The sequence below is a fragment of the Helobdella robusta genome, assembly GCF_000326865.2.
Source record: "Helobdella robusta unplaced genomic scaffold HELROscaffold_10, whole genome shotgun sequence".
Classification (NCBI taxonomy): Eukaryota; Metazoa; Annelida; class Clitellata; order Rhynchobdellida; family Glossiphoniidae; genus Helobdella; species Helobdella robusta.
The window spans coordinates 3,284,366-3,297,488 of NW_008703571.1; the positions used below are offsets into that span (position 1 = coordinate 3,284,366).

General features: G+C 35.8%; 1 protein-coding gene across 1 annotated transcript in view; it reads right to left on the reverse strand.

The window, feature by feature from the left end:
• Positions 1 to 13,123, reverse strand: part of HELRODRAFT_71395 (hypothetical protein) — a gene marked incomplete at both ends in the record, with an annotated part of 67,201 nt that overhangs the window by 38,970 nt on the left and 15,108 nt on the right. Inside the window, one exon of the mRNA XM_009012001.1 lies at positions 3,808 to 3,880. Within this exon, the coding sequence (XP_009010249.1) occupies positions 3,808 to 3,880 (73 nt within the window). The remainder of the gene's footprint in view (positions 1 to 3,807; positions 3,881 to 13,123) is intronic.

The window sequence follows — 13,123 nt, forward strand, 5'->3', positions numbered from 1 at the left end:
TTTTGTACAAGANTGCTATGTCTGGTCTGAGCGAGGTAAACAGTTGCGACCCAGGGCGGATCGATTCTTCTTCGATATCCGCAAAAATGATCGCTCCAGGTTCGATGCATGATTTGATGTTGTTTAAGATGATGGCAAATATTTTATTGTGGCGATTTAAGTACCTAGCGAGTGCAGATGGCGAACCACATTTTGATACTACATGCTTATTTGTTTCCTTGGCGTTACAGAGAGAGCATGCTGCGTTGTTCGTTTTTTTCCATTTGACTTGGTTAGCGTTGGTTGATTTTGTTGCATTAGCCCAACGGGTGATCTCTGAGTCGTGAATGTTTTCCTTAGTCGACTTTATCAATGTTCCTTGGCATTGTAGCGACGATAGATGGTTGAAGTCATTTTGGTGTTAACGCTGTTTTCAGGACGTTGCACACCATTTGAATATCGTTGCTTTGGATTCGGTTGTCGACTTTTTGTATTCGTTCTTTGATTCCTGCCACAGAACTCTCATTTCTTCCCTGGTGTTTGTTTTTAAGTGTCCCCGAAGTTTCAATCTCATTAGCTCTGTGTGATGTTTTAGCAATTTTATGTTTAGCACTCCACTTTTGTAAGGCAATGACAAAACTTCAGCAACACAACTACTTTACGGGAAGAGACAACCAATCTCTTACAGCTTTGCGTATCAACGGGTCTAACCAAGTTAGCGAAATATCATATAATCGCAATTGGAATGATAATTGAGACGGAATGAAGCGACGTAGAATTTGAAGTTTCCATTGAGCTGTTTTATTTAAGTCGCTGATTACTTGCAGCATATCCGTTAGTTTCTTTTAGAGTATCTCTTTTTCCTTGACGTTTTTGCACTCAAAATCATAAGATTTACCCAGATACTCAAACTTGTCATCGATGCCTATCTGAGGTATTATTTCATCGTCTATTGTTAGCTTCGGCAGAAATTGTTCAAATGCGCCATCCCGCTTTCGCATCCCGAATGTGCAACACTTGCCGACTCTTATTTTCATGCCAGACCATTTGCACCAGGATTGGTTGAGATTGATTAGAGTTTGAGCACCATCAGAACTGTTTGTTATAATAGCTGTTTCGTCAGCAAATTGCAGCCAAGCTCTGGATTTTAGATTAGCCGCAGGGCCCCATAGGTATCCACATTGTTCATATTCTTTTCTCTCTAACATTTTTATTAGAGGGTTGAAACAGAGGTTAAAAAGAAGAGGTGAACTGGGGTTACCCTGCAGCATTCTACGTTTCACAGGGATTGGTAGAGTTAACTGCTCGCGTACTGATACTGTTGTTGAATAGTCAGCATAAATAGAATCAATTAAGTTGCACATCTGGTCCGGTATATGATGGTATTTTAGAACAGATGAGATCGTGACTAACCTTACCAAATGCATTTCTGAGATCTAGAAGGGTGACGATGCTCATTCGATGATGTTTATTCGCATCTTTCATCAGGTGGGTAAGTAGATGAGTGTGTTCCGTCACTCCGTCCAATTTTGGATAGAAGCCCTTTTGTATTGAGGTGTTGATGAACCTGTTGTTTACTAGATATTTGTGTAATCTATTGTTGAGGCATGTAAAGAAGATCTTGTATAGAACCGGTTGGAGCGTTATCGGTCTAAAGTTAGCTGGGTCATTGGGGTCACCTTTTTTATAGATTAAAATAGTGAAGCCCTTACTCCAACAGGATGGAATCGTAGCAGACCTCCAGCATTCGACTATTAATTGGAGAAAGATTGTGCGCAGCATAGGGCATTTTTTGAAGACAATTATTGAAATTTGATCAAGCGGACAGGGAGATGCTCTAAGTTTGGATTTTCTAATGACTGTTGATATTTCGTGGTATGTTGGGTGTCGATGATGCATGGAATTGTTGGTTGCTGCAATGTTGAAATCCAGTTCGGAAGGCAAAACTTGTTGTGAAATGGGTCGTGGAGTATGTTGTAAAAATATTTCTTGCAGTCGTCGATGCTGAATGATGGGGTTAAGCTGTTTGATGGGTTGAACAATTTTTTGCATGTTGACCAGAATTTGACCTTCAGTTGTTTTGTTATGTCGACATGTTTCTCAGTTTTTGCATTTTTCATTGATAACAGTTTTGTTCTTATTTGTTTGCTTAATGTGCTGATTTTCATGTCGAAACTGTGGTCGTTGCGGCCAAGTAATTTTAACTGTTTTAGGTCTTTCTTCATGTTTTTGACTGTTTTATTGGGGTGTTGTGTTGTTGATAAATCTTGTGGCTTTACCGTGCCGTAGTTGGATGCAAAATAATTGTAGATTAGTGATTGGAATGAGGTGGTGAAATTGTTGATGTCGGATACATTTGGTAAGGACGTTCTATGGAGTTGGAAGTATGTATTTACTTCCGTCCAATGTTTTAGTGTATTAGGTAGTTTTATTCCAATGAGAAGAGTTTCCATGGTGTTACTGTCCAACCTTTCAAGGGATGCTTGTTCGCGTTGTGGTGGTGGCGACAGTTCCAAATTTTTGTCAGATTTCTCTGGGGTTTCTAGTGCATTCCTAAGGTTTTTAAACATTTTGCAAAAACGTTGATGTAATTTCAAGCCCTTCCGATCCTTGCAACTCTTGCCACAACAACATGGAATTAAATTATTACCATTATTAGTTAAAATATCGTTACTTTTAGAACTATTAAACATGTTAAGAGATCACAATATTATTTTTTTGTGAGCTGTGTATATTAAAATTGTCATTATTATTCGACGTTGTTTTAGTGCACCTCCAGGAGTGTCTTCCTACATTTACAAACTCTTTGAAACAATGTGGACATTTACCAGCGTTAACAGTTGAAATTATATTTAAAAGCAAAATAAAACTAAATAAATATTTAAAATTAGATTTTATTAAAACTAGCTTAATCGACAGAATTTTCCGCAACTTTACAACTAATTTTTATATTATTAAACTTTATAAAACCAAATTAAAGTAGGTAAAAACAGTGAGCAGACTAAAATCGACCGACTCTCATGTTTACACGATAATAATAATAATAATAATAATAATAATATCAACGTTACTATCAGCAGGCGTGTGTACAACAATAGAATCAAAGTTGGCTGTATTTTTCGCGCAACGCCATGTGTGCCTACCAACACACTCAAATGATATATTGCAGAATGGACATTTTGGTGAATATATCCGAGAAACGTTTAAAACTAAAATAAAACAGACAATTATGTAAAATTTAAATGGCAACATATTTCTTACAATTTAGCAAATATTTAAAACTATTTTAAAACTAATTTAAAAACGTAAAACCAAAATTATGCTTAAAAACAGCGAGCTGTAAATTTTCGGTCAGCTCTCGTGCTTTCACGAGAGCTGACCGAAATAATAATAATAATAATAATGTTTAAACTTTTTCGAAACCCATTTGGTTTTGTTTTTCAAAATTGCAAAATGTATAATTTATTTATTGGTAAAAATTGAACAACTTTCAACTAATCTAAATAAAATAGATAATAAAATTTTTAAAATATTTGTTTGCTGGTTTCAATGAACTTGTCTCAATCAGGTTGGGATTAACTTATTGTTTTTTTTACTTTTGACAGGATATGTTTGATCGCATATTTTGCAACGCTGGTTCGCAGGCAGACCACTGATGAAAACATTTCTTTTATTAAATAGCAAGAAAGCTAAACTGTTCTTTAAATAAAAGAAACAAGAAAATGATCATGAACATATACGAATTGATTTTATATATCCAATTTAAACTCAAGCTTCACAACTACTTTATTGACGTTCATCTAATTTTAAAAAAACATCGTCACTAACCCGGTCCTTTGGCACCCCCGTGAAGTAAACGACCTAAGCGAAATATGACAGCACGTTCATATTCTTGGACAACCTGCATTATATATAAAATATATATATATATATATACATATATATATATATATACATATATATATATATATATAATGCAGGTATATATATATATATATATATATATACACAATGAAATACAACAAAAAATATATCATTAATACATATATTAATAAATATATATATATATATTAACGAGGCTTTAAGTCTCATTTTGTTAAAACTTGAAGCATATCTTGTAGGGCTAATTATAAATGAAATACAAAAAATATATCATCAATGCATTAGTTCTAAATAAAATATAAAAATTAATGAACAAGATTTAAACATAATATCTTGTAAATTTAAAAAGCGAAAAAAATTAAATTAATAATTCCTTTTTTGAAACTAACTAAACTAAAGGTAATGAAGTTTTAACGTCAGAAGGTAATGATGACTATAATTTTATTCCATAAATAAAGATAGAATGAAAAAATAGAACTGTTCTAAAATTAGGTACATAAAAATCAGGTGTATGTCGTGTTGGTTTATGAATTATTGTTGAAGATTTTATTAAATTTCTGTGAAAATATTGATATTTATTTAAAATAATCATTTTATTAAAAAAATTGTATGTATATATATATATATATATATATATATATATATATATATATATTGGTAATATACAATAATTTATATAAGTATATATATATATATATATATATATAATGCAGGTATATATATATAAGTATATATATATATATATATATATATATATATACAATATTCTATAAATTCTACCGAATATTTGGCGTTAATATGTCTGAAGTTCGTTTTTTCAATTTTTCTCACTAAAGTTTTTTGGTGAACGTTTAGTTTATTAAAATTCAAAATAAACTTATTTTCCGAATTCATGCTGCAAATAAGGCCATATTTCAATTCAGAATGAATCATCATCAGTGCTTTTTGATGTTTATATAGGGAAATATTGACTTTGTCATAATGAGCTTAGATGGAAATTAGGTGTCAGGTTTCTTAATTGGCTGGTCATCCTCTTTGGTCTCCTTTTCTTCATCGATAGCATCATATTCTTCTTTGTCACTATTTACAATGCTAGTTTTTATTACTTCTTTGTTTTCATTGTTGGTTAAGCACCGGGTTGGAAGTGAGGTTGTCATTTTTTGTTGTATATTTATTTTTGGTTTATTGATGTCAATTAGGACTGCTTCCGCAATTTTAAGTTGCTGTAATGGTATATTACTTTGGTGTTACTGTCGAGGATTTCACGGCTAATAGTGATTGAGTGTGTTGAGTCCAAATGAGATTTGATAGCACCACTCTGTTTATGCATCGTACTATTTGGGTTGGTTGGTGTGGCATTTTTATTGATGATATGTTTAAGAATAGCTTCATGTACTTTGCATGCAGTTGACATGTGATTTCTGAAATACAAGACGATGTCGTTATCTTGATTGTTGGTACTAGGAAGGTTATTGTTGTATAGTAATTTGCCTTTAACAATCTTTTCAATAAAATAAGTCTTATATCCATTGTTTACAAGCAGGTTGGTGACTCTTTTTAATTCAGCGTCGCGATTTTCAATATCGGAAGAGTGTGTGTATGACCGGTTTACAAATGATTTTATTGTGCTGTCTTTAAATTGTTCGGTACATTCACTTTGTCCATTCAAACAAATTCCTGTATTTGTTTCTTTGACATAGACCGCAGTTTTGAATCGTTATTCGCCACGGGTGACCAACACATCGAGGAAAGGTAAACGTTGTTCCTTTTCAATTTCAACGGTAAATCTTAGTTTTGATTTTTTACTTAGGACATCTGGAGAATGAGACCTTCAAAAACAATGCAAATTTAAAACCAAATATCTACGCTAGATACGCTGATGATATATTTGTCTCCTATAACGATCCTGAACAAATCACCCAACTTCTTGGTACCTTAAACAAATCAAAACTAAGATTTACCAATGAAATTGAAAAGGAACAACGTTTACCTTTCCTCGATGTGTTTGACACCCGTGGTGAAGAAAGAATTTTGAAATTTCTTTACAGTTTCATGCTGGAGCCAACCCGTTTGCTCTGCGATACACCCCCAGGGTCAGCTCTTAGAACATTTGCTCAATTTGCACAAAATCTTCGTGGACAAATTGCCGCGATACGGTATATGCATTATAGCCTGCAAGAAGTTTGATGGCATGGCACTGGTGAACTGCGTGTTGCATATTTCAATATACTGAGGTCGGGCCCAGCTGAGAATCATCCCAGGTTCGCTGGTGTTGCTTTGGCCCTGAGCAATCAGACTAATCGTGCACTGCACTGATTGAATGGCACCAGATTAGTGAAAGGCTGATGGTTGCTCGTTCCAGACATCGATATGTTACGCGACGGCTGAAATCAAAGATCTTTTACAGCGCACTGGAGGGCTCGCGTCGCTTCACCAGGTCCACCGACCTCATCATTAGCCTAGACGACTTTAACGCGGTAATGGGTGTTGACCGTCGCATGCCTGCTGTAGTTGGCCCCTTTGGTAGCAAATCACCAAACGACAGCCCTGATCGTTTTCTGGAATTCTGTGCCTCCGCGAGACTTAGAGTCTGCGGATCCTGGTTTTGCCGTAATGATATCCATAGACTCAAATGACGGTGTTACGGCTAAGGAGGTTGACCATATCTCGGTAAATGGCATGTGGCGGGTGGTTCGTAACTGTCGTGTGTATCGTGGCATGGAGTTTGATACTGATCATTTTCCGATGGTGGGCACTTTAGCCATTTCCCTTAAGGGCACTGTGGCTAAAACAAGACCTCCCCCTAGATTCAATATCCGTCTTCTGCGGGATGACGTCACTGCCGTAACATACGCGGCTGGTGGAAAAGTGTTTCGTCACTGCTTCTGAAGTTGAGCTCTCCTCGTGGGATTCATTTCGTGATGGTAAGGTCTTTGGCCATGCTGTTTCCATGCGTCATAAATGGATTTAAACCGCAACAAGGCGACTGATTGAAACGAAACGGCAGGCGAGACTTAGTGGCATGAAAGAAGTCGCCCGCTCTCTGCGTGGAGAGAGCAGGAGACAGCTGCGTATGAATCGTCAGGCGCGGGCGGACAAACTGACAACGGATGGTTAAGAAGCCTAGTTAAATGGACGGACCATGGACGCTTTTGGTCATTTTCGAAAACTTAAATTGATAACCCCAACCCCGGCTGTCCTTAGCCCTATTCTCATAGGCACTGGCCGGTTGATTAATGACGGAAGCAAAAAGCTAAAAAATGGTGAGAAGACTACAACCAGTTGCTCAACCACCCAATGTCGACGTTCTCGCAAGAATTGCTAAATTTTGCTGAATCCACTGCCCCAGAACCCCCGGGGTTGACACTGAACCCTTTTCCGTAGCTGAGATTGTCGCGCCTATAAGAACACGAAAAAGCGGCAAGGCACCAGGCCTGTGTAACATTCATCCGAAAATGTTTAAATCAGGTGGACCTATGTGTGCTAAGTGGCTGCACACCGTCATAAACCGGGTGTGACATTCCGGTGCGGTCCCGGGTGATTGGAGGAAAGGTATCATTATTCCGTTCTACAAGAGTAAAAAATTTAGCCGTAAATGTAAAAACTATAGAGAAATCACTTTGCTGTCAGTTACAGGCAAAGTGTTTGCCCGCGTCCTTCTTGATCGTCCATCGGCAGGATATTCACGCTCTCACTCCTTCTGCAGACCAGACGTGAATTTGGTAGACTTATCTGGATAGCCTACGTTGACTTGAGAGCGGATTTTGATTCACTGTTGTTCCGTAGTCTGGGTATCCCCGTTCACCTGGTAAAACTGCTTAAGGTTAAGGCTCTATACACTTACATCTTGAGTTGTGTTAGAGAGGGGCGATGCTCTCGGTGGTTTGAGATTGATAGCGGCGTCAGACAGGGGTGTATACTTGCGCCAGATGAGTTTTTGGCCCTGATAGATTAGATCATGGAGCGTTTCGTACACAAAGATATGCATGGCGCCACAATCTGCAAGGTGGTGATCACGGTTTAGAAATCAACTGAAACAAAACGAAAATTTTGGCAATTTCTCTGGGCGATCCGCCACTCGCGTCTGTCTGTGCTAGGTAATGACGTACAGATTGTGGATTCGTTTCCATATCTCGGCTCCCAAATACAAACTTCAGGCAGTAGTGATGCTAAAATTTCACGTTGAATCATCATTGTCCGAGCGTGTATGAGGTCCCTGGATTGTGGTATATGGCACTCGGGCATTTCGGTGACGACCAAAGTTCGATTGTATAGCGCATACATCATCCCCGTGCTACTCTATGGAAGCGAGGCGTGGTCACTCACTGGCGCTCATTTGAAGAGGCTAGACGCTACAGATCAATTGTGCTTGCGTAGGATCCTTCGTCTGACATACCGCGATCGCGTCACCAGCGTTGAGGTGAGAAGAAGAACACAGCAGCCCTCCGTTCCCTTACTCCTGTTCAGGCGTCGTCTAAATTTCTTTGGTCACATAGCTCGTACCAGTCCTATGGAGAATCATTACCGGGCTTTAAAAGCTGTCATAGACCGACCACCACCGGACTGGACTCAACCGCGGGGCCGTCCAAAACAGTCATGGATCCGCTCAGTGGAGAAAGATCTGTCCCTCATTAACTACGGTTCTTACTCGGCCTGGAGACTTGCTCATGATCGCTTGAAATGGAGGCACCTTGTGAACACGGCAATATAATATATATATATACATACATATATATATATACATATATATATACATATATATACATATATATATATACTGAAGTGAATGAGATGAAAAACAGAGTCAAACCTGATGGTTTTTCGCTTAGTTGAGAGCGGCAATGATCGCACTGATGTTATGAAGATATTGCAACATTTTGTTGAAGACATTTCAGAGAAGGATGTTCTAAGATATTGCAACATTTCCTTGAAGACATTTCAGAGAAGGATGTTCTAAGAACTACCAGGCTAGGTAAAAAAGTGAAGACGTAATCAGACCATAGTTGATAAAGCTGGAAAATGTAAAGATTAAGAATTCAATAATGAGAAATGTTTACAAGATGAAAACAATAGCTGATAAATTTGCCGGTGTTGGACTAAGTGATGATTTGACAAAGGAACAGAGGCAGGAGTATAAAACGTTTGTTGAAAAAGCTAAATCAATGCAATCTGAGAATTTTTTATACCGTGTCAGAGACCCAGTTGGAAGATGGAAGATAATACAGTTTCAAAAAAATTCATTTAAACAATTGTCTCAGTCAAAATAAAGTAATTAAAGATTTGGCTACAGATGCAACAAGAAATAAGTGCAACATTTTGCTTGGCCTACTTAATATAAGATCTGTCAACTCAAAATCTGATATTATTTATGAATTAATCCAAGAGAATTTGGATATCTTTGTTTTAGTAGAAACATGGCATGGTTCAACAGACAATATTTCAGTAAAATCATCTATACCATCAGGATATCGTTATATTGATTTTCTTAGATTAAATGATCCGCGGCATGGAGGAATAATTGTAGTTTTTAGATCAAACTTTAAATATAAATTAATTGAACTACCTGTTCTAACAACGTTCGAGGCTGTAGCTATTAAAATGATCGTAAATAATAAAGACTTTGTTTTATTGGCGTTATACCGACCAGGTTCGGTTCAAGTCAGTTCAACATTTTTCGATGAACACATATGTGTTTTGGAGAATATTACAATCTTAAGTTTAAATGTTATGTTAGTTGGTGATTTTAACATACACGTTGAAATAAACAAAGATCGACATACCGTTGATCTAATTAAAGTGTTTGAAATGTTCCAATTAACAAATTACATCAATGAGTCAACACATGTTTTCGGTGGTACACTTGATTTAGTAGTTACTTCACACAATTTTGAAGTTACAAATATCAGGTTATTCCTTGTGGAATTTACTCAAATCATAGCTTGATACATGTTGACATACCGATAACTCGAGCATGTAATAACAAAACTTCAAGATTAGCTAGGTCACGGAAACGTATTGATGAAAATATACTGACCATGCATGTTATGAATTCACCATTTTTGAATCGTGAATTTGATGTTTTAAACAACGAAATGAGGAAGATTGCAGACAAAATTGCGCCTATCGAGCATAGAAGTGATCTTACGGCTTCATGGTTTTATGATGAGTGTAGAGCAGCTAAAGATACTGCCGAAGTAAAGAAAGGAAATACAGATGTTGTTTGTCATCAGTGAGTCAAAATGAATGGATTGCTTTTTTGAAAAATAAAACCAAACTATTTTCAATAAAAAAAAATTATTACCGGGAAACGTTGATTGCTGATAGTAAGGGTGATTCAAAGGGTATATGGAACGTAGTAAACAAAATTCTTTGTTAAGATAATAACCATAGCTTACTTTATTATAATGTCGACATCACCGCTTCTCAGTTTATGGGTTTTTTCAAGAAAAGACCGATCGGATCAAGCATACTATTAGTATTAATGAAAAACCTACTTTTGACAGATGTAAGCTTACCGAAAATTGTCTGGTCACAAATTTTGCGGTCGTTGTGGAGCTAGACATAAAGAAAATTGTGTTTGGTCTACCGGCCAAAACCTGTATGTTAGATGTTTTCCCGACTCATATGCTTAAAAAACATATAGATATTTTTATTGCTTTTCTCGCAAGCCTCGTTAACTTATATTTGCAAAAGGGAGTATTTCCGAATAAATGTAAGTACGCAGTTATTACACCTGTCTTGAAGAAAACGAAAGATGATAGGAATGAAATGAAGTTACAGACCCATATCAAACATTTGCTTCGTTTCCAAAGTTATTGAACGAGTTGTTGCCAGTCAGCTACTGAGTCATCTACACAAAAATAGCTTAATACCAGTATTTCAATCTGGATATAAACGTTATCACTCAACTGAAACAGCACTGCTGTATGTTATGTCTGAGTTGTTTAATGCTATTGATAAACAATATGTTTCGTTGCTTACATTCTTGGACATGAGTACTGCCTTCGATTGCGTAGACCATCAAATTCTGATGAATTGCCTACAATATGATTACAGAGTTACTGGAGTTGTAGCTAATTGGTACAATTCGTACTTGTTTGGCAGAACTCAGCAGGTTTTTTTTCGGGAACAAATTATCTGGTATTGAAGCAACGTCATCTGGTGTACCACAAGGCTCAGTCCTGGTACCTATTCTGTTTGTACTGTATACTGCTAAAGTATATGAAGTAATAGAATCCTTTGGATTTTCATATCATGCGTACGCTGATGGCATCCAAATAATAGTTAGCAGTGAACTAGAACTGTTTAAAAGTGAAGTTGAAAATCTCATTGAATGCTTGACTAAAATAGGTACATGGATGTCAAGTAATTGTCTTAAATTGAATCAAGAGAAAACTCAATTTTTACCTGTCGGTACATGGCAACAGCTTTCTAAAATTAATATTAATTCAGTCAAAGTTGATAATAATGAAATACAACTCTGTGAAAACAAACTTAAAATGTATTTTTGACTCGAGATTATCTTTCAAGGATTATATAAAAATTCTATCTAAATCATATTCTTATCAGCTTTGCCATTTATACCGCGTTCGAAAATCTTTACATCAAACAACCATGCAAACACTAATTCATGCGTTTGTTCATTTACGGTTAGACTACTGTAATAGCTTGTTCAATGGATTACCAGAGAGATCTATTGCTTTTCTTCAATCGATACAGAATAGAGCTGCAAAAATAACTGTGGACGTAGAAAGTATGACCGTGTGACACCCATTTTAAGAGACCTACATTGGCTAACAGTGAAAAAAAGAATCAACTATAAGATTTGTGTGACTATGTATAAGGCTATGAACGGTTGTTACCAGTATATCTAGTAAATAAAATCTTAGGAAACAGGTGTAAAATTGAGATCAGACTATGCCAACTTACTGGCAGTGACAACTACTCAACTACAAACTGCAACTAGAAATATTGCCGTGTCAGGACCAATTGCCTGGAACAGTCTTCCGCAATCGCTCAGAATGCCTGGACTAAAGCTTGATGACTTTAAGAGGAACTTAAAAACATATTTATTTTGACATAGAAATACTTTATCGATTTGTACTTTATTGACATTCACTGATTTCATTTATAATAAAAAGCGCTTTGGAGAAATTTTAATTTTATAATGCGCTTAATAAATTGTTGATAATAATAATAATGATAACAATATCACAAACTCTTTTACACCGCTGATGGCGAAGGTTACCGAAAAAAGCTTTTGTGTAAATGTATATATGAAAAATGCAGTCTAAAATAATCAGAAATTTTATTATTTATTTGTTAAACATTCTTTTGCTAAATCTGCTTTTGCTTTTTCTAGTCTTTTTCTCTGGAACTCTCTATCTACTTCTCTGACTACTTTTCCATCACTTACAAAGTTCAGAGCGGATCTCAAGACCTATCTGTTTACAAAATTTATTGAGGAGCACTGTTGAACATAGCGGAAATAGCGCTTTATAAGCTAGTTGATTTATTGATTGATTGAATAATATAATAATATCGATTAAATTGTTCAAAAAATTGAAAAACAAACTAAACAATGCGGAAAATACGATGATATTTTTTAACAACTACATATATATATATATATATATATGTATATATATATATATATATGTATATATATGTTGGTAATAGACCATAATTTTTACAATATTCTATAAATTCTACCGAATGTTTGGCGTTAATATGTTTGTAGTTCGTTTTTTTGATTTTTCTCACTAAAGTTTTTTGGTGAACGTTTAGTTTATTAAAGTTCAAAATAAACTTATTTATAGGGAAATATTGACTTTGTCAAGATTAACTTTGACGTTGTAAAAATTAACTTTGGTGTTGTAAAATTGAACTGCGAATTAGGTGTCAGGTTTCTTAATTGGCTGGTCATCTTCTTTGGTCTCCTTTTCTTCATCGATAGCATCATATTCTTCTTTGTCACTTCTTTATGATGCTAGTTTTTATTACTTCTTTGTTTTCGTTGTTGGTTAAGCGCCGGGTTGGAAGTGAGGTTGTCATTTTTTGTTGTATATTTATTTTTGGTTTATTGATGTCGATTAGGACTGCTTCTGCAATTTTAAGATGCGTGTAGTTGCTGTTCTGGTATATTACTTTGGTGTTGCTGTCGAGGATATCACGGCTAATTGTGATTGTGTGTGTTGAGTCCAAATGAGATTTGATAGCACCACTCTGTTTATGCATCGTAAGCCTTCTAGTCAGTGAGGTA